We start from the raw sequence: 23,800 nt of genomic DNA on the forward strand, positions 1-23,800 counted from the left end.
CATCCTTGAATTACCATGCATGAGGATGATCCTGCAGCCCCTCCACATATATTGGTGTTTTTAATATCCAGTCCCCAGTAACTTCGACAAGATGTACTACTGATCAGTGGTATAGCTGCCTGCTGCATTGTTTTAGAAAATTCGTCTTCTAGTAGGAAAGGAATAAAAACACAAAAATGTTTATGGGCAAAACATTTGGGACATAAACATATGGGACAAAATATGTGGGACAAAAATAGTCCATATATATCCAAGGGTTAAGTCCCACCCAATTCTCCCCTCTCCGCACTGTAATGACGCTGTTAAGTGATTTGTAAAAAACATATTATTACTCCAGGTCAGTTATACAACAGGAACCATCGAAAGAAAGAAAGAAAGAAAGAAAGAAAGAAAGAAAGAAAGAAAGAAAGAAAGAAAGAAAGAAAGAAAGAAAGAAGCGAGCCCACTTCATGTGGTTCTTTTATCTTTTGTACAGTCCCAAGAAAATAGAAAAATGACATCACTATACAGAAGGACAAAGGAAGTTTATACCCAAATCAGTTGCTGATAAAGCAAACAACACGTTTCAGTTTTTACACATTTAGTCTATATTCCATTGGTTTCATGGTGTTCTTATTCTTTTGACTTGACTTCACGTTTCAGTGTGGACACTGGAGGTTTCAACTGAAACTGCATTCTGACTTATTCTTTATTTTACTGGATATTTGTTAACTTGTTAACTCAGCTGTAGAATATGGAGGATGTGAGATGAGAGTCATGAGTTTGACCTATATGTAGACTATTTTCACATCATCTTTCCACCACTTACCATTCATACCAGCCTATGATTTCAGAAAAATGCATCACATCTTTGGAAATAGGCTCATGTCTTTAAGTAGAGGTTTTCACAGTAGCAGCCCCTATTCTGTTGTGAAAGCAAGTGTGTGTGCTCACAGTGCAGCTGGGGGAAAATTACATATAAATGAGACACACAAATATTTACTAGGTACTAAAATCACTAGATGTTTTCTAACACAAGTTCTTACAAGTATCAGTGAACTAATACTAATGAATATGATGTCGTAAAACCCAAGTAGTCACTTTTAGATCCATTGTGGAAAAGACTTTTTCTACTATCATTCCTATTAAAAATACAGAATAATTAAAAATAAGTAAACAATATATTAGGCTCCACAAATATTTGTTTGGATTCTAATCTTGGAAGAGGCAGTGAGTATACTCACGATATGGTTCAGTTATTCCCCATCCAGCAGTCATACATTTGGAAAGTAAATTTATTTTATCATATTTCCCTGGCAAACAGATTAGAGATACAAACTCTCCTAGAATGAGAAAAAGGCAAATATCATTTAGTCCATGGGATTGATATTATCTGTACTGTTTGCTCTTCAATGATAGCTCTGAAAGTAACCATTTTGATCTGACAGTACCCATTTTAACCCTGTAATTTAATAAATAAGACTTCCAGAAGATTCCATCTATTAATTACTCAGAAGGGATAACCTCAATTTACATGTTACCACTTTATTCCAGGTATTACCATATTTTCCTAGGACAACAGAAACACATGCCCCGCATAGAGGCATGCCCCGCATGGTTTCTTATCCACTAACCATTTTAAAAAATGCATCTGCCTTTTTGTTTACATGCCTTCAGGACATCACCTTGTTGAATATGAGATGACAGTGCAGAACAATGTAATTATCTTTTCTCTTCAGTGGTATTACATGAAGGATGGAGAAAAACCACATTTGTAGCAATTTAAACTTTTAAAGTATTTTTATAGCTAGTAAGTATCTTTGTGTCTATCTTCATAAGTATATTATAAAATAGATTGATATATGTTTAAACATTCACATTTTTTCTTATCACCAAAATTGGTATATATATGAAATACATTTGTATATATTTGTATATATCATTACAAAATTCATAAATATTGTGGATTTATGTGTATATGTGTGTACACACACATACTCTCTCTCTCTCTCTCTGAATTTGTCCCTGTGTTTGCTCTCCCATGCTGTTTGACTTCAATTTTATCCAGACTTTTACACACTTAAATGTTTCAACATATCTATTGTCCTAGACCATTTATTTCAGTGGTTCTTTATTTTTACTGCTGTCTCTTAGTAAAATCACATAAAGCTCTGTAACTTTTTTTTCTTACTTTTCTTTCTATACACATGCCAACTGATTCCAAATCTTACGTTATGCTACTTTCATAGATATACTTATAATCATTGCTCAATCATATCGATTCCTGACATTTCCTTGAGCTAAAATATATTCCCTCTACCAACATATTTTTTAATCAGCCATTTTTCTTATTCTGATTTTCTTCATTTACCAGATTATGGTCAAATCATCTATATCATTGCATATAGACCTATAATATATTTTTAGTAGTACACAGTATCAAATAGTGAATGTACTACAGTTTATTAAACCCCCCTTGGCAAACATTTAGACTAATTTTTTTCCCCTGAAAAACTGCACCAAGTGTCCTAGATTATCAGTCTGTGCATTAGTGTCAGTATTTGTGGAAAACAGAACTGCTGGACCAGGAGGCACACACTTTAGAAATTAACAGATATTGCGAAATTGCCTCATTTTGGACCAAAAAAAAGAGGATGTATCGACTTATACTTAAGTATTCCTTATGTCAGCAATCTTGAAAATAGTTATGCCCTAAATCTAGCAATTCTACTTCTGGGAAATTTATTTTAAGGCAATCCTAGAACTAGAAAAACACATACATAAGAATAGTCAATGCAGCATTAAATTTAAAAAAAAGAAACAAACTATAAGAATTGTGAAAAGTCTACTATGTAGACATTAAAATTACATTTTAAAAGAAATTTTAATAATATGAAGCAACACTGATAATAAGTGAAAAATCAGGATAAAATGCTTATAATAGGTATATTACAATTTTTTTAAGTACACATAGAGTTGTATAAAAACACAAGAAAGAAATAGGCCATAAATGGTCACATGATGGCCATGGTGAGGTGGTGAGGATGAAAATCATAGGTAGAAATTGTATTGTTTCTAATGGGAGAAAGGACATTTCTCACTCTTACCGATGAACAGAAATGAATGGTACAGATTAAATAAGCTAACCAAATACTTAAGGGGCAGAGGAACACAAAGTTTCATGTTGATGTTGACACCAGGTGGTGCTGAGTGGAAGTCAAGATCCTTGGAGAACAAAATAAGGGGGGAAATTTTCAAGGGCACCAAACTTCACCAATGGTCTTTTCTAGAGCACTGGTTCTCAACTTTGGCTGCACATGGAAATTTCCAGGAGAAGTTTATAAAATACTGATCTAGATTCAGCAAAATCCAGGATACAAGATCAACATACATAAGTCAATCACATTTAATGTAGAATTTAAAATTAAAAACAATACTACTGGGGCAACTGGGTGGCTCAGTCGGGTTAGTTTTGGGCTTCACTTCAGGTCATGATCTCTTGGTCTGAGAGTTCAAGCCTCATGTCAGGCTCTGTGCTGACAGCTTTAGATCCTGGAGCCTGCTTCGGATTCTGTGTCTCCCTTTCTCTGCCCCTCCCCCGCTCATGCTCTGTCTCTCTCTCTCAAAAACAAACATTAAAAAATTTTTAAAAATTAAAAAAAAACAATACTATTTATAATCACTGTTTAGAAAATGCAATGCTTAGATATGCATATACTTAGCAAAACATATACTGGATCTGTGCACTCAAAATGGCAATATTCTATTGAAAGAAATCAAAGAAGACCTAAATAAGTGAAGAAATACACTGTGTTCATGAATTGACTCATCATAGTAAAGATGTCAGTTCTCCCCAAAGTGATCTATATAGACTTAATGTAATTCCTACCAAAATCACAGCAAGTGTCTTAGACAGAGATAAGCTTATTTTAAAATCTACATGGAAAAGTACAGGGCTTCGAATTGCTAAAACAGTCTTGAAAGAGAATAAATTAAGAGCAATCGCTTTTTAATATAAACCCTACTCTACAGCTACAGTAACCAGGGCAGTGTAGTACTGGAGAAGGGGAGAGACATAGACTGACAGAATAGAGATCTCAGAAATAGACCCATACAAATATGCTCAGCTGATTTTTCACAAAGGCACAAAAGCAACTGATTGGAGGAAAAACAGCCTCTTCAACAGATGTTGCTGCCACAATTGGACACCCTGGGGGAGGAAAAAGAACCTTGACCAAAACCTTAAACCTTATATAAAAATTAACTAAAAATGGATGGTGATGTTAAATGTAAAATACAAAAATTTTTAGAGAAATAAGAAAAAATGTTCAGCATCTGGGGCTAGGCAAGGAGTTCTTTGGCTTGACACTTGAAGCAAAATCCATAAAAGGAAAATGAAGAAAGTGGACTTTAACAAAATTAAAATCTATGCTTGTGAAAGACCCTGTTAACAGGGTCTACAGACTGGGAGACAAGCTACAGACTGGAAGAAAACATTTGCTAACCATCTACCCGACAAAGCAGTAGTATTTAGAATACATGGAGAATTCTTAAACTCTACAATATGAAAAACAATCCAATTAGAAAACTGACAAAAGCTAGGGCACCTGTGTGGCTCAGTCAGTTGGGTGTCTGACTCTTGATTTCAACTCAGGTCATGATCCCAGGGTCGTGGGATCGAACCTCGAGTTAAGATTCTCTCTCTCTCTGTCTCTCTCTGTCTCTCTGTCTCTCTCCCTCTGCCCCTCCCCCGCCACGTATAGGTACCCTCTCTCTCTCTTTAAAAAAAAAAAAAAAAAAATTGACCAAAGCTATGAAGAGACATTTCACTGAAGTGCTTTAAAAAAAAAAAAGGCAAAAATAGGAACATGGAGAGATGTTCAGTATCATTAGCTCTTAAGGAGATACAACTTAAAGTTATAGTAAGATATCACTATATACCTATTGGAATGCTTTTAAAAAATAGTGACAACAGCAAATGCTCACAAGGATGCTAAGAAACCAGATTACTCCTACATCTCTGGTGGGACATACAATGGTTCTACGACTCTAGAAAATAGTCTGGCAGTTTTGTATAAAACTGAAATGCAACTACCATTATGACCCAGCGATGGCACTCATGGGCATTTATCCCACAGAAATGAAAAGTCCTGCTCAATTTTCTTTACACAAAACCTATACACAAATGCTCACAGGAAATTTATCTGTAATATCTAAAAGCTGGAAAAAAGGTGTTCTTCAACAGATGAATGGTGAAACTTTGATGTATCCATATCTTGGAAAAGTACTCATCAATTAAAAAGAATGAACTATTGATACATGGACCAATATGAATAAATCTCCAGGGCATTACACAGAGTGAAAAAAACTAATCCCGAAGGTTTACATTCTGCATAATTGCATTTATATAACATTCTTGAAATGACAAAACTATAGAAACAGAACAGATTAGTGGTTTCCAGAGGTCTGGTGGGGAGGAGGAAGTGAGTATTGCTATAAAAAGGCAACAGTATCACTTGTGGTGGTAGAAATGTTCTGTATCAAAGTCAATACCCTGCAAGATGTTTCCATTGGTGAAAGCAGGGTAGAAAGTACATTGGTGTGTCTATTTCCTATAACTGCATGTGAATCTATAATTAATTGTCTCAACATAAAAACTCATTAGGGGTGCCTGGATGGCTCAGGTCATGATCTCACGGCTGGTGAGTTTGAGCCCCTCGCTTGACTCTGTGCTGACAGCTCAGAGCCTGGAGCCTGCTTCGGATTCTGTGTCTCCCTGTCTCTGCCCCTCCCCCTCTTGCACTCTGTCTCTCTCAAAAATAAAAACATTAAAAAAAAAATTAAACATTTAATAAGCAAAATAAGAACAACAACAACAACAACAACAAAAATACTGATGCCAGGTCTCCTGGCCTACAGTTCTTTATAAGCAACCCAAGAGATTATAATGCATAGCCAAGAGTAAGCAGCACTGTTCTAGATGCTCTCTCACTGACTCCGTTATAAAAGCACTGAAAGCAAATGGTGGGCTGAACCATGACAGAGGTTTTGCAGGATGAATATGTTGAAAAGACATTAGAGAGGGAAGTGAGTCTATCGGCAGGGGAACAGCTGAAGAATGCAGAAACACAGGAGAGAGTTGGAAGAGAGAAGAAAAACTGTCCCAGAGCCCCAGGAATCCATGGAAAGACATGGGTGTGAAAGTGGTAACTCTCCGCTCCCCCCCCAATTTACTTTCTTATTGAATGTGGACCCGTGTTAAGTTGGTAGGAGGGTGACTGTTACTCCCTTTCTACAAATGATCAAGCTGAGGCTCAGAGAAGTTACATAACCTGCCCAAGATCACATGGCTGCTGTACGACAGAGCCAAGATGAACCATTCCTCATGACACGTTCACATCAGCCTTGGCTTAAATAAACATTAAAAAAATAACAAGATTTTACCAAGTCATAAAAGGGACAGAAAATTGTATATCTGATGGTTCAGACTCCTGTTTTAAGTATTTGGGTAAACCTTACCTAAAAGTGAGTCTCAGAGAAAAGAGGACATGTTAAAAACATATTTCTTTGAAATTGTCTCTCAACTTCCATTAGGTAAAAACATACAAAAGCAGGGGCGCCTGGGTGGCTCAGTTGGTTGGGCGGCCAGCTACATCTCAGGTCATGATCTTGTGGTGAGTTTGAGCCCCGCATCGGGCTCTGTGCTGACAGCCTGGAGCCTGGAGCTGCTTCGGATTCTGTGTCTTCTTCTCTCTCTGCCCCTTCCCTGCTTGCGCTCTCTCTCAAAAGTAATCAACGTTTTAAAAAAAATTTTTAAAACCATACAAAAGTAAACTGTTTAGGCACATGCTTCAGATTTTAGGGAGAGTAGCTTAGAATGTAAGTTTTGAAATAATTATTGGCCCTCAAAAGTACGTATAGCACTTCTAAGCAAGATGGAAGATAAAAACTGTATGGCAAAGGCTCAAAATCTAAAGAAAAATGATCCATACTGACCTAGTTCAACAGGGTTCTCCAGACGCAGCAAAGACAGATCATCAGTAGGAGGGAACTGGGTGAAGCCAGGGTGAGTGTATACGGCTTTTACTGGTAGCAAATCACCGTTTCCTATGTTTGACAGGGAACTTCTTCCTATTACTAGGCCATCTGTGATGGTACTTGTCATAAGAAAAAGGAGTGGGGAAATAGATACCACTTTTAATGAGGTTATAATTTTTCAAAATTACTAAAAATATACTGTGTAACATTTCTAATCTATGTTAAAATCTTTGTCATTTTGAATTCTTAGAAAATGGGGGTTCTTATTAATTCATCCCTGAGAAAAAGTATCTACTTTCTGGCCTTCATAACATCAAACAAAAAAAAATTGATTTAGTATTGCTTGACAAGATTTATGATGACTCAGGGCAATGATTCCATGTATTATTATGATCATAATATTCCACATTATATGATATCCATATATAATGGTCACTGACACCTATTCTATAAGTTATAGTTACTCTTCTCCCTGATACAATGTTTCTCAAAGAAATGTCTAAGAACTACATGCATTAAATCTGGCATGAGCATTAAAAATGCAGAATCCCAGACATAACTCATCAAATCAAAATTCAGAATTAAGATTCTAAGATTCCATTTATAGCAAACTCCCCAGATAATTCTGTGCACATGAAAGTCTTAAAACTGCATTAACAAGGAGAATTTCTTGTGATTTCTCTCTATCAAAGGAGTGGGGGAATGGTAAAGAAAATGAGTTTTTGATTCGTTGAAGGTTCCTACTCACCAAGTTATTTGAGCAGGTACTTTTATAAAGCCTATCTTTGAGACACTGAAACACTAGATCTACTCATTTAACTGTCCATTGTGCAGCACTGTCAACCATATCACCACTTCTGGAAGACCAGTATTAAAAACATCAATCTAACACTTCTTTGAGGGAGGAGTTTTCAGATACCTCCATATCACATGGAGACCAAGATTCAGCTAAAATGTTTAAAAATGTTTCTTTTAGGGGACATTGGTTAAAATTCTTTAAAAGTAGATATTTATTTTGAGAGTGGGTGTGATGATAAGTCATCAGAACAAGAAGGAAAGGGATTCACATTTGAGCAATGCCTGTGCTCTAGGCACAGTGCTAAGAAACCAATACAAAAATGTTAAGATATGATGTCCACTTTATAGATGAGGAAAGAGGGGGCACTGTTGTTACTTTTTAAATAAACTACACCTAGAGGCAGGAAGCACCTTCTGTAATTAACAGCTCTTGGTAGTAAATGTATTAGTGAAGCATGAGGTGTCATTGACCTAGTGTGCTCATTCGTTTGCATGATGGGGACTGTATCCTTGGGAGCTTACTGTTTCCTGGGATGCAGGGAGAGCAGGAGGATGCCCACCGTGGGCCCTCACACGGCTCCAGTGCCCCCTGCCCCACCCAGGCACACACCTAAAGTTACAGTGCGCTGCGGTCAGGACCCACTGCTTGGCGATCAGAGCACCTCCGCAGAAATGTTGTCCTTGGTGCTGCAGACTGACCAGCCAGGGCCACGACTTTGCAGGTGCTGCACGGCCACCAACCACCCTGGGCTCCCCCAGCCTAGTTGGCGGCACATTTGTGTTTCTCTTAGACCCTTCCATTAGAAATGGGTCAACACCAGGAATTCCACAGGTGTCTGGGGTTGGCTGTTTTCCAGGACTGGTTTCTACTGTTACCTCTGAGAAAAATAACAACAAAACATTAGATAGAGGTGTTTATTAAAATCTATTAAAATCTCAGAATGGAGGTGTTTATTTCTTTTGTAGGTCAAAAACCAGGATTCTTAGCAAGAGAGTAGATTCCTCTTTTCTTTCATTGTTCATAAAATGAACAAAAAATCAATAAAGTTAACTAAAATATTAATATAGACAAATCAAATTGATTTCAAAAATATTATGCTTAATCATGAAATTGCTGGACATTGTTCTTTCTTTGGCATTATTTATGTTATTGCAGTATAACACATCTAGACATATCAAGACTTTATACTAAACGTATTCCAAGTGTGACTTATGTATAAAGGAAAAGCATAATGGAAATTTCTAGCAATGTGTTGACTTCATTCTCAGATTTAAAAAGAAATCCACCAGGAAATTAAAAACAAGAGATTTTTCAAGTATATTCTGAAATATGAAGAAAATTTTCATGGCCTATAATTCAGGAATTATAAGATATGCTCATTTGTTAAATTCTTTACTTGAGAGGGGCTCCTGGGTGGCTTAGTCAGTTGGGCGGCCGACTTCGGCTCAGGTCATGATCTCACGGTCTGTGAGTTCGAGCCCCGCGTCAGGCTCTGTGCTGACCGCTCAGAGCCTGGAGCCTGTTTCGGATTCTGTGTCTCCCTCTCTCTCTGCCCCTCCCCCGTTCATGCTCTGTCTCTCTCTGTCTCAAAAATAAATTTAAACAAACCGTTAAATTCTTTACTTGAGATTTCTTTGTTTACACCAGAAATCCATTCATTCATTCATTCATTCTTCGAGAGAGCAAGAAACAACATGAGCAGGGGAGGGCAGAGAGAGAGACAGACAGACAGACATACAGAGAGAGTATCTCCCCAAGCAAGGCTCCACACTGTCAGCACAGAGCCCAACACAGGGCTCCATCTCAGGAACCATGAGATCATGACCTGAGCCCAAATCAAGAGTCTGATGCTTAATGTACTGAGCCACGTAGGTGCCCGCCCCACCCCCCACCAATGGATTTTTAAAATAGCAACTGCCTTTTATGTTTATCATTATTTCTTAATCACACACACACATACACACACACACACCCCAATTAACTATTTCCTCACATGATCTATATAAACTACCAAGGTCTTGTGCTTTAAGAAATGGTTTGAAATGACACTATGCTGTTTTGAGTATCAGAGAAGGTGACTACCAGGGAACCTATAAGCAGTATTCCACAGGTTCTACTTTGATATATATGGTTCCTGTTTTAGTAAGTATTTTAAATCATTACTTACCATTAATAGGCAATTGGGTCCCCATATTAGTTTTTTGTGAATGCTTCTGAACTGTGTCTTCCAAAATGAGTTTAAAACCTCTTTCTCCCACGGACTGATCAGTCTTAAAATTGATAGTCAGGTAAGCACCACTGGATATTAAGACAAATTCTTTCTTGGAGCCACATAGATGTGCTACAATATGAGATATATTCAATAATTAAAATAGTTCTTCTGGGCAGTAACATAGGTAAAAGAGGGCAAAAAGACGACGTTAAATTCTGTACTGTTAATATTGGTAAAGGAATGATTATTGATAATGTGAGAACAAGATTTGTGGGATGGAATTCATGATTTGACTGCAGCAAAGGAAGGGTATAGATTTGAAAAGATCAAAGGCAAAAGACTGGGCTAGCATTTAATATGAAAATGATATATAATTCTATGGTAATCTGTGATCATAAGAAGGAGAAAGAGACTTGCTGGTGAAGGTAAATGGACAGAGAAACAAAAGTAATAGCGGACAACATTCTGGACTGAATGTTTGTGTCCCCCTCGCAGACTCATAGGTTGAAATCCTAATCCCAAATGTGATGGTGTTGGGGAGGTAAGGTTTTCGGGAAGTGGGTATGTCATGAGTCTGGAGCCTTCATGAATGGAACTAGTACCCTTAGAATGGAGACCCAGAGAATCTTTTTTTTTTTTTTTTCTTTGCCATGCGAGGACAGAGCAAAAAGACAGCTATGGATTGGGAAGTAAGTTCTTACTAGACACCAAATCTTAGACTTCCAAGCCTCCAGAACTGTGAAAAATAAATGCTTGTAGTTTAAGCCATTCAGTTTACAGTATTTTTGTCATAGCAGCCCAAACTGGCTGAGACACACAGGCTGCCCAAACGCAGACTAATGATGATCCTTTCTTAATTCAGCAACTCAAAAGTTGTTGCAAAGGTGGTCCTGACAGTGATAGGACATCTATTGTAATTTAGCTGTACATGCTATAATTTCTCTCAAGATAAAACAGTGATACACTATTGATGCACCTTAAAGATAATGTTGTGTCACAAATCTGAGAAAGAAAGATAGGGAATAGGGGATAGTTAACCTCCACATCATTCTTATCTTCAAAGAATCTGTCTCATGAACTGGATTTGATGGGGATTTGAGATACCCTATGTCAACAAACACTCCAGAAGTTTTAAAATAATGTAAATGGGAAAATGCTACTGATTAAAAAAAAAAGATTTGGGGGCGCCTGGGTGGCGCAGTCGGTTAAGCGTCCGACTTCAGCCAGGTCACGATCTCGCGGTCCGTGAGTTCGAGCCCCGCGTCAGGCTCTGGGCTGATGGCTCGGAGCCTGGAGCCTGTTTCTGATTCTGTGTCTCCCTCTCTCTCTGCCCCTCCCCCGTTCATGCTCTGTCTCTCTCTGTCCCAAAAATAAATAAACGTTGAAAAAAAAAATTAAAAAAAAAAAAGATTTGGAGGTGAGGGCAGTTGGGGAGAAGAGAGAGAAAACATAATATAGGATTTCCAAAGTCATACGTCAGTGAAATCGTGTAGCTTAATGCTTAGAAGTACAGATTCTATAACCAAACCGGTTTAGACTAGCTCCGCTATTTCCTAACTATGTGGCACTGGGCAATTTATTTAACCTCTCTGCCTCAGTTTTTCCATCTGTATAATAGAGATAAAAATTATATTCAAATGGGATTGTATGAGTTGGTATTTGCAAAGTATTATAAGTGCTTTTAAATAAAAATAAACCTCACCAAAATCTTTCAGCATATCATTAGACAGATGGTTGCTGAACATGTGGAGAAGGAATCCATGGTCATGAGAAGCCAGCATGGGATTCTTAACATGCCACATTCAAGTAACCTAATTTCATTTTTTTTGAAAGAGCTAATTAGACGATGGCTAAGGGGAAGGAGATAAACTTAATGAATCTTGATTGCAGTGAAGCACTTAATATAGCATCTTATGATATCCTTGTGAACAAATAAAAAATGTAAGTAGATAATTATATGGCTAGGAAGTTTCACAGTTGATTAAATAGATTAAATAACCATACAACGTTAACCTGCAGGGAAGGTCTTAATGGTGTGGATATGGCTCTATCCTTGGTTCTGTCAAATACAGTATTCTGATTCATAACTTAGAAATATAACACATTTATAAAAGGTGTAGTTTTTTTTAATGTTTATTTATTTTTGAGACAGAGACAGACAGAGCATGAACAGGGGAGGGGCAGAGAGAGAGGGAGACACAGAATCGGAAACAGGCTCCAGGCTCTGAGCTGTCAGCACAGAGCCCGACGCGGGGCTCAAACCCACGGACCGTGAGATCATGACCTGAGCCGAAGTTGGACGCTTAACTGACCAAGCCACCCAGGCGCCCCTAAAATGTGTAGTTTTAAAATGGGTGCCTGGATGAGAAGGGAATAGTGTCAATATGTAATCTTGGAGACTATTTAGTTCAATCTTTCATCTGACTGTGAGTCCTTGCTAAAATAACCCTGAACATGTGATTACTCACCTGGAAGATATGATGTAGAACTTATGAGCATTTTCTCTTTTTGAACGCTTCTAATTGCTAGACTGTTCTTCCTCACGTTGGATCAAAAAACATCAATGTAACAGTTTCTTCCTGGTTCATGTAGTACCCAAGAATATAAGTGTTTGAATCAGAGTGCTGGGGTTTGAATCCCATTGTCTCTACTTATTAGTTATGCCACTGGAAACAAGTTACTTAATCATTTTGAGACTCGGTTTCTTTATATTCTTTATATTTATATTTAACCTACCTCTACAGGATGGTTAAGAAAATTGAGACAGTTGTAAGTTTGTAGGACCATGCCTGAATAATGGTAAATATTCAATAACTATTAGGTATCATCAGTCAGAACAAATTTCATATATGGCCTGAGAGTCTCTATGAGAATTCCATAACTACTTGAAAGGAAGACTTATGATCCTTCTGTCTTCTCCAAGGTAAACACTTCTAAGCACCCACACCCTTCAGCATCCTGGTCATTGTTCTCTATGTTTGTTTCAGTGTTCCCGTTTGTCAGTGTTCCTTAAACACTTGACTAATGTTACTATTTAATAACCAGAATGGCAGGGCAACAGTCAGGCATATTAGACACTGACCATGAAGGTTTGTGAGACTGAGCTAGTGCATGCCTGCTAAGTGCCAACACCAAATTTAATGCAAGGGAACGAATTCCCTTTACTTATAATCCTTTACTAACACTGCGCTGAAATTTTGTCATTTGACATCTCTAAAATTTTTATTGCAAACATCCTGCTTTCTAAATCACCACCTCCTATCTATCCAACTTATCAGTGTTTCTCTACTATAATTGTTTGATTTCACCATGACCTTCTAGCCATCAATCCCACAAACTTTCTAAATCTAGCAGCCTCCAAGAAAGAGATTTTGCTGTAAAGGGAAGCAGAGAAATGGGGTAATAGCTAAATTTCTTGTTCAATTTTATTTAAAATGATGGGTAATACTAGAACATGTTTGAAACTGATGAGAGTGGTAGAGGAGATCAATGATGTCCGAGAAAGGGTCACTTGAGGAAATCTGTTAAGGAGCTGGTAAGTCTCAAATCTTCATCTCTAGCCCAATCTTTTCCTCTAGCTCCAGAGTTCTACCTTTAGCTACCAACTCAACCAGGATGTTGCCAACTCAACCAGGATGTATTATGCCATTAAGAATGTAACATGGCACAAACAGATATCTCCCCATGAGTCTATTTCTTCCTCTAGTATTCCCCATCTCTAGCCTCTCACTCCAGAGTAATCCTTGATTTGCACTTTTAATTTCATATGCAATTCACCCAGAAATCCTATTAGTTCTGTCTCCAGATCTGTCCACTTCACTTGCACTCCACAGTTGCCATCCTCTTATAAGGCAACATCTATCTATTGTCTAAAACAGATAAAATAGAACATTCTGTAATGATGGAACATTCTGAATGAGGGCTGTCCACTATTACATGCAACAATGAGCACTTAAACATGGCTAATACCACCCTTTATTTAACTAATTTCAATGTAAAAAACAACATGAACTGGACAGTGCAGATGTAGAATAACACAAGAGCCTCATAACTTTAGATATTTACCCTGTCACTCTAAAACTCACTCCCGACCCAGCAGCAGGAGCATTCTTCAAATTACTCCCTTGTCAAAAATCTTTAATGACCTCCCATTGGATTGGAACAAAATCCAAACTCATTACCATAGCCTGAGCTGCACAGTGGCAAGGCCTTCAGCCCACCTCATTCCTTCTGTCCTCAGTCTCCAAGCACTCTGACCCCTGACAGTTCCCCAATTTACAAAGCTTTTCCCAAATTCAAGGTCATTTTCTCACCAACTTCTTTTTCGTCAAATATTTACTAAGTGTTGGGTAGTACTCTACCCAAATGCTGGAGGTATAGTAATGAATATGAGACTAAGTCCTGCTCTCAGGACATTTCATTCTGGTGGAAGGAGACAGATTATAAATAAATGAATACTTTGCTAGGTCTTGATAAATGCCAAGAAGAAGACAGAGGAGGCCTACTTACATCATGTGATAGAGGCCTTAGATGAGGTAACATGTGAACAGATACCTAAATGAACTGAAGACATGTACCCTTCCTCTGCAACTTAACTCCTTCAGATTACTTCTGACAATCAATAATTATTTGATTATTGTTTATTGTTATCTCAAATTATCATCTTATTTATCATCTGTCTTTCCAAGAGAAGATGGCAGAGATCATTTCTGACTTGTTCACCATTGTGTCTCCAGTGTGCCTAACCTATTAGGAAATGCTTAGTAATGAATGAATTTAACCTGTACATTTAATGTAGTATTTACTAGTTACGGATATCTTACATTCATAAGATAGGGTAGGTAAATGAAAGACCAGGTGAAACTTAATTTTGATAATATATTTTCAATAAGATATTATAAAAGCATTGCAATGGAAACCATTGGTGGTGCTACGTACCACTCCATTACACTTACACTTACGCTTAAAACCTGGTGAATTCTACTTAGGTAAACAGATTTATTAAGAAAGGATAATGTGGTTCCATTTTATCTGGGAGATTGGCAATGGGGTTCTATGTTCACTAGTTTGAAAATGATTACATAAATTGTATGCTTTGTGGAAATAAATTATATAAATATATAAAATTGTGTTAAATAAAATTGTATTAACTATCAAACAAATTGTGGCTTCCTTACTTTTTATAGAGAGTTATAGAAGCTAATAATAAAAATATGAGTAGCCTTATTTATAATCATTTGACACTTCTGAATTTTTTATTTATCAGAAATTTTACAGAGGAATAGTACTGCTAGACTGAAAATACTAAAGAAAGAGAAAAGTAGCCCCTGACATTCAGAAATGGGTTTGGTGGGGGCACCTTGGTGGCTCAGTTGGTTAAGTGTCTGACTTTGGTTCAGGTCATGATCTCATGGTTTGTGGGTTTGAGCCCCATGTAGGGCTGTGCTGACAGCTCAGAGCCTGGAGCCTGCTTCAAATTCTGTGTCTCCCTCTCTTTCTAACCCTCCCTCACTCATACTCCTGCTTACTCTCTCTTTCTCTCTCTCTCAAAAATAAACATAAAAAAAAAGACATGGGTTTGGCACTCACAACTAGACCATGTTGTTCTGCTATTAGACATAAACATTCTTACAGAACATCAACATCAGATAGGACTCTCTGAATCTATGATAAAGTGTGACAAAACACAGGATTGTGTGCAACCACCAAAATACCAAATATCGACCTCTCTTGGCTAAAATGAGGGCTTGCCACTTCTTTGCCAAGTGGAGTTTTACCCTTGTTCGAGTCAGGCCTCCCTATGATTGACATGCCTGTCATAAAATTACTGTACTTCTTAACAGCAACCAATCTTGAGCCAAGTCTACTTCCTTAGACCCTCTCCAAAACCACCTAACCAAAGCCCAAATCCCACACTAGGTTCTTTCTCTCTCTGAGATACCCCACGGTGTGATCCCGGGGTCTTTGGCTGTAGGACATTGGTGAGAGTTAAGGTTACAGGGTCTGATGCTATAGATACCTTGTATTAATCTCAAGGATAACTGATATGTTTTATCTGCCTCCCGCCCCCCGCCACATTAGTGGCTTGAAATTCTTTGATAGGAAGTAAATTTACTGTTAAGAAAAAGTTAGGTACCTTTAGAATTTCAAAGCAAATTGCTGAGCTTGCTGGTGTTATAAATCAAATGATATCACATTAGAGATCAAGGTCCCAGAAAAAGGTAGTATCAAAACTTTCCTCTTGCTCTTTGGGATAGGTGGATTGTAATGGCATCCTGAGGAGAACTTGTTGGAGACTGAAGAAGGTGATACAGTATTGGATTATAAAATCTTTGGAAAAGTTTTCTTCTATGACTCGGTCTGAGAGCAGGATATTCATTGCCTGACATTCAAGTGTGATGGACACCATGTGGTCAATAAACCTCTGAAGATTATTCAAGCTAATTGGACTTTTTTGCCTTTTATATTTACCCTGTGTCTAAAAAGGGCCACTCTTACTGTGAGGATGAAACCTGAGTAAACAAATTTTCAAAAAGTTACCTAAAAATGCAGTACAGTAATTGAACCTCTTAAAATACAGGACTTCCAGAGAAAAAACAGAATCAGAGCACCCCCTAATGGTAAAATGAGACAGGAATCAGCTAAAATCAGGAAGAGCTGGTGTTACAGGTAAAGATCCAGGGAGTCCAGTGGTCTCAAGCTCATCCCATTGTGCTCAATTAATACTTCTTTGGGATTCTGATGAAGGATCTCATGAAAAATCACTGACAACAAATTACATGTTTCCTAAGGCAAATGTAGGTCATGTTCTCCACATATATGCATTATATAAATGCCACTTAATGTAGGCCATTGAAGAAAGATCAGTTTACCAAGTACTCTTGATTGCTGATCTGGTCCATCATAAATACTGACATAATCCCACTCACAGTTCCAAGATTCTTCTGTTGTAAAGTCTTTAATCACTGCCTTCATTTTATTTCCTGATGCGGAATAAAAAATCCAAGTGCAGTTCAGCATGTTGGGATAAATGTGAGGATAATTGGGAGATGTGATCTCAGTAGAACTAACTGAGATCAAATCCAATACTGGACATCCTGAGGCAAAATAAATAAATAAATAAAATATTTAACACAATAATCAAAGAGTAGAGTTATTTTCTGAATCTAGTTGTAATGACAACCAGGTCATTACAACCTAAACTGCAGCGTACTTTAATTTCTGTCACTCCTCCTTCATACCCACAGTTCCAAATGACTTTTGTTTTGAAAAACTGACTTCTCCAGAAGCAGGCAGACTGAACTCATTTGACTTCAGTTCACAAACTGTGAACCACTAAACCACCCACCATCTACAGTTCAGTGTAGTTTTGTTGCTTATATTTAATACACAATCTTACTTAATGTTCACAATCAGGAGAAATAGATTTTATAATCTTTAGTCCACAGATAAGTGATCTATCACTTTGATATGCAATAGATATGTCCTGAGACTTGTAGGACTTCCCCAGATTTGTAACTACCACAGCAATATTTCATTTCCCACACAGTGCAGGAAAAGACAACTTCGACACCACAAAGTGGGAACGGAGAACAAGGGAAGCAGGTTGAGAAGCTGATCTGGGTACTCAGTTAGATTGAATTCCTGAATAAATTATGTGCTCCTAAAGTTCAGCTTCACAGCATGTACAATTCAAGTGCAAACATTTACTAGTTAGGGAAACTCAGGTCGTGTTCAGATAGCTGAAATATAGAAATTAAGATTCACAAGGGCTAAGGGGCTACACCAAAAAGAGAACTGAAGAAGTCAGTGACGTTTGGGGCCTACTCCAAACGTTATAGGTATCATCCAACCTAAAATTAATTACATCCAAAAACTGATTTACTTCATCAATAATCTTAACATCTTAGTTTCATTCTGCAATGGTCCAGCCAAGAAAAACAGCAAAAATATATATGTAATCCAAAAGATATAAAATATATGGAAAGAATGGCAATGAATAGACTTCAAACAGCTACAAGGATTCCATAGACAAAACAGATGGGTTTCTCACCTATTAATTGAATAAGGTGCTACCTCCTCACCCTCAGTTCCCTAATGTGCCCCAGGTCTCCACTACCCCCAAAATTTGACATAAGGATCACTTCTCAGCCTTTTGGCTAAGATCAAGTGCAAAATTTGACATAAGGAAATTAATACAAATACACATTTTACTATAAAGTGACTAGAATCAGGCCACAAATACCTGAAAGTGTTTGACAAGTCAAAGTACACTTCTTACTAAATTGTGTTTAGCGGCAGTCATTTTCCACTCTATTTTCACAATATCATATAACCAAAGCAAGCCAGCTGGATTCCTTATCTCCTTTTATGGTCTTACCTTGATCATTAGCTTTAATTTTTCCTTTCACAGAATCTAGAATAAGAGAATACTCAGCATCAATGCATCCAACTAAATATTTTATATTCCTTTATTCTTCTGAGTATAAAAGTGATACATGAACCTTGTAAAAAATTTCAAAATACAGAGTCCAAAGAACATAAAAAATCTCTTGTAGTACCATCAAGTAACCAATACTCATATTTTAACAAATCTGGCAAAGTCTTTCCTATGGTAGGTATATATACAATATTTTAAAAAGTTGTATGCCACTTTACGCCATTAAAACCATTTTCCTCCACTTAATATATTGTGACTATTTTTCCATACTAAATATTTCACATAAATTTTTTTTTTAATTTTTTTTCTTTTTTTTTTTTCTTTTCTTTCAACGTTTTTATTTATTTTTGGGACAGAGAGAGACAGAGGATGAACGGGGGAGGGGCAGAGAGAGAGGGAGACACAGAACCGGAAACAGGCTTCAGGCTCTGAGCCATCAGCCCAGAGCCTGACGCGGGGCTCGAACTCACGGACCGCGAGATCGTGACCTGGCTGAAGTCGGACGCTTAACCGACTGCGCCACCCAAGCGCCCCTATTTCACATAAATTTTAATGATTCTATATTTTTGATCCACATAGATGTAACATAATTTGTACCAATGTATTTTAATTTGTAATTTCAAAATATGAAAGATGAGTCAGATCTTTAAAAACTACACACGGGGTATACATTTTGCTGTCATTGAAAAATGTCTACACTAAAGGTTTTCTATGTTTATCTGAACACATAAATTGAATATATGTAATAATGGGCTCCTGAGTTGACACCTACCCATACACTGGTTCTCAGCCAGGAGGATTCCCATTAGTAAACGGATGCATTTCTTACTCATTCACTGGATATGGAGCTACCTCCTTACCCTCTTTTCCCTAAATGGCCCCAGCTGAAATGTCATTTCCTTTACTCAAACAATTGTTGCACACTATTTACTAGGCACGGTTGTAGGTTTTGGAAATAACCGCAGTGGGGTATGTTTGGCGGGACTGAGGAACAGCAAGAACGGTGGTATGCTAGTGCAGAGTGAGCATAGGGGAAAATGATAGGAGAAGAAGTGAAGGAGGTGGTTGAGATCCAAATTATATAACATCTTGTAGACCACTCTAAGGACTTTGAATGAGCTGGGAAAACATTGGAGGATTATAAGCAGAGGAGTAACATGACAATCTGAATTATTCATTTTAAAATAGTCATTCTAGCTGTTATGAGTAAAACAGACTAAACAAAGACTTGTATCAGGATGCTATGGTAGAACTGCTCAGAACTACTTGCTGGAAAGCTCACAGATTAACTATGCACAATATGGGATATGAGAAGATAAGTCAAGAACGACCAATATCCTTACCTCGAACAATTAATTAATAAATGGGACTTGTCATCCACTGAGATGGGAAATATTGGTGAAGGAAGGAATCTGGAGTCAGGGTAAGAAATTCAGAGTTCAATTTTGGTTACATTAAATTTGAAATGCTTATTAGATATCCAAGTGGAGAGGGAGGTGATTGGTGATACAGTGCTGGAGGTCAAAAATAAAAAAGAATTTGGGACTACATTTGGGAGTTATTTGTGTACTGATGGTATTGAAATCTAGGAATTGGGTGAGGTCACTAAGGAGTGAGTACAGGTAAAGAAGAAATGAGAGTCCAAGACTGGGTCCAGGGACACCTCTACCTTTAGTGGTAGAGAAAACGAAGAGCAACCATCCAAGAGACGCTGAAGGAGACCAGTGAGGTAAGACAACAGCCAGAGAGTGGTTTCCTTCAGGCCAAGACAAATAGATTCCAAAAGGAAGGTGAGCTTATCTGGGCCAAATGCTGTTGGGGCTGAGAAGGAACTGTTGGATCTGGACGTGGGGATGTCATTAGTAACTTTGGTAAGTCCAATGCCTGTGGAATGGTAACAAAGAAAGCCCTATGGGAATGGATTTAAGAAAATAATGAGAGAGCAAAAGAGGAGACAGTAAGTAGAAATAAATTTTATGGCCTTTGTGATAAGAGAGCAAACAAACCTTAAGTTTTCCTACAATTCTATTACCATCCTTTACCAAACTAAACAAGATCCCTCCATTGTATATTATTTTTGCATATCATATTTTTCCTTCAAAACAGTACAGTTCTTTCTTCACTCTATACTGTATGATTATTTGATTACTGACTATCTCCTCCACTAGACTATAAACTCTACTAGGGCAGAGACTGTTACCAGACTAAATTAAATGCTTTTAGTAGAAATGTGTCTCCAATTGTATTCCAATTACATTTTTTAATGAGTATAAATTGATTAATCTCTTATTAAAAGTTTATTTACTTTAGAGAGAAAGAGAGGAGGTGGAGGGGCAGAGAGAGAATGGAGACAGAGAGTCCCAAGCAGGCTCCACACTGAGTGTGGAGCCCCACTCAGGGCTCAGTCTCATGAACTGTGAGATCATGACCTGAGCCAAAATCAAGAGTCAGATGCTTAACTGACTCAGCCACCCAGGTGCGCCTAAATTGATTAATCTTAAGGATGGAAGCAATTCTAATAACTTCCAAGTTGCAAATGTTTTCTCCATGATACCCAATTTCTATGATTTGCAATAGTTCTAGATTAATAGTTCTGATTTTTCATAATGTTATCGGTGTCTTCACCCAAACCATGGGAATGTAGGCCAAAGCATATTTTTAAATAATCTGACTGCAACCAATATAAATGAACTATCCACCAAAAAAATGAAAAACAACAAATTGCTCTTGATATTAGCACATTAAGGAAATTAATTTCAAAAGAGAAAAACTTTCTGAAACTTTAATGCTAAGGAAAAAGTTTCCTACTATATTTTTATAATCACCTAAATATCCAGAAAAATAGACAAAATTCTTAGGTGCTATAAGAAAAAAATGATAAATCTGATTGATATTATACTTTATAGAGGTTTAGCTGGAGGCCTCCACAAATTGCAGAAGTCATACTTTAAGCACTGTCTTTTCTTCTCCCCTAAAGCTGACTAATAGAGAATTCAATCTGTTTATTTAATGACAGATTTTTCCTAATAAAGCACAAAACAAAAATATATTCATAAACATATATAAAAGCAATAGACTTACCAGGAATATGAAAAGAATATCTCAAAGAAAATTCTTCCAACGCCAAACTGACATTGTATGTGAAAATCAACATCATTAGAGGACCACGAGATTTTAATGAAGGTGAATTTCCTGCACATAATTTTCCTGGCCCAAAATAAAGAAAAAAACAAAGAAGCATACAAAAACTTACTATTCATCAAAGCAAAGGTTATTGAACAAAGTAGGAGAAAAACAATCCTGTTTTTGAAATTACAAATTTATACCATATGCACTTCCAAGAATATAAAAATGAGAAAATTAAGCAGAATAAAACCCAGTTAGAATAGAAAGAAAGATGTTCCAGATTCCTGGAATCTAAGCAGTTCTAAGGAAGGGGTCCTAAACCAAACAAAACACAGGACTCAGTTCTTACAATGTCTGGAAATAACCTAGATAGATCTCTTTTTTTTTTTTTTTAAGTTTGTGGGTTTTTTTTTTGTTTGTTTTTTAATTTTTAAGTAATCTCTACACCTGATGTGAGGCTCGAACTCACAACCCCGTGATCAAGAGTTGCATGCTCCATTGACTGAGCCAGCCAGGTGCCACTAGGTAGATCTCTTTAAAGTGATGTATTAGAAAAGAAGATGATGTGGTCTAGCTAAGTCCTCAGGGAACTATATATCTATATCTAGGGAACTATATCTATAGCATAGCTAAATGAGTAAGAGGCAAGATGTAGCAATTAGCATGCTTCCCATGACAAACCATTTCTAACTTTAAGTGATCATACATAGTATTTTCTGAAACATTCTAACAAAGGTAGTTTGCTCTAAACACTCAATAGTATCAAAGTTTCAAGTCAACAATTCTAAGAATTAAGCTTTTCACTATTACAGAGAAACTCTGCCCTTTTTAGTAAACAGATGGCCATAGAATCAACTTCATTGTGCCAAGAAACAAAGTAAGAGATTTACTTCAGATTGCATAGTAACTGATATGAGAATATTCACTAACCTTTCTTATCTGTGAAAAGAGGCTAATGGTTAATCAGGGCTTTATGCTCTCAAGATCATGTGGATCCATAGTTTGTCATTTCTTGTAAAATGAGCAGAATAAAAATCAAAGCTTTGGAGATTCTGGTTTTAACTTGAAATTTAATCACAGCTGAGTGATCCAAAGATATTGGAGCCTATACATTTATTTTTACAGATTTGAAAATTTTTAATACTGATTTGTTAACATTCCCTACGTTATTTACCTTAAACTTTTTTCAGAGCTGTTGAAAATCTCAAGTTTGTTGTTTTAAATTTTGTTCCTATTGGGGTAGAGGTTTTTAATTTTATAGGAATTTATTGACAATTTCCTGTTTCTTCCATTGCTTTTATATGAGAAGGTCCTTCTCCATCAATAAATATTTACCCATTTTTTCTACTTTGTATGGCTTAAGAAAAATGCTTAACTCTTTTCAATCAGCTCTTGTACAAAATTATGAAAAATATAATTTATATTTTCCTCTCTGATTTGTAAAGCCAAATTTCTTGTATGTTCCCTTTTGGTCTATTTATTTCTACTCATGTGTGTTTCTGTGTGTATGTACTAGTCTGTTTTAATTATCATTGTTTTAAAGTATGTTTTAATATCTGATAATGTGCCTCATCACAAAAAAAAAAAAATCAAAACCTTTGGGGACTCTGGTTTTAACTTGAAATTTAATCAAGACAGTCTCTCAAAACATTTTCAGATAGTCCTATTTATTGTACAGATAAATAGTTATTATCAGTTTCTTCCTCACTCTCTGAAAAAAAAAATTCCTATGGGATTTTTCTGGGAAATATACTATATTTATATATTAATTTAGTGTGAGTTAATGTTAATTCTGTCTTCCAGGTTTAGAACATGGTACATTTCTCCATTCCTATCTGTATGTTTGTGTGTATGTGTGTAAAGTTTTATATTTGCACAATAAATCTCACAGTTAATTTTAGGGTTATGTCAAAAAAGAAATCAACAAGCCCAAAATGGAGTCATTTATGTGAGGCCATGTCACTAAACTGGGGCTTAATACCTAACCCAATTGCAGTTCAACCTCCCCCAGAAAATTCAGTCTTAACCAGTCAGTCGGGAATATTCTGGTTAGCACCAATGAAGTAATGTGTCATATGGGCCCTCTCCATTCCCCAAAGGAAGAGGAAGTAATCTGTATAAGAGTCTCTTTTCTTTTGCTAACTGTCCTGCTCTTTTTTTTTTGTCTTTAAAGCCCTTCCATTTTGTATAGCTCCTCAGAGTATCT

The 23,800-nt window shown here is 36.9% G+C and overlaps 1 protein-coding gene across 1 annotated transcript in view; it reads right to left on the minus strand.

Annotated features, from left to right (window-relative positions):
- The window catches only part of OVCH1 (ovochymase 1), an 84,626-nt gene that overhangs the window by 808 nt on the left and 60,018 nt on the right, over positions 1-23,800 (minus strand). The window contains exons 25-28 of the mRNA XM_047066339.1: positions 8,436-8,693; positions 4,095-4,189; positions 3,087-3,204; positions 15-148 (exon numbers count right to left, since the gene is read on the minus strand). Of these exons, the coding sequence (XP_046922295.1) occupies positions 15-148; positions 3,087-3,204; positions 4,095-4,189; positions 8,436-8,693 (605 nt within the window). The remainder of the gene's footprint in view (positions 1-14; positions 149-3,086; positions 3,205-4,094; positions 4,190-8,435; positions 8,694-23,800) is intronic.

Source organism: Lynx rufus, unplaced genomic scaffold, assembly GCF_022079265.1.
Source record: "Lynx rufus isolate CCGP_SWC_20201006 ecotype Redwood Valley unplaced genomic scaffold, mLynRuf1.p SCAF_7, whole genome shotgun sequence".
Taxonomy (NCBI): Eukaryota; Metazoa; Chordata; class Mammalia; order Carnivora; family Felidae; genus Lynx; species Lynx rufus.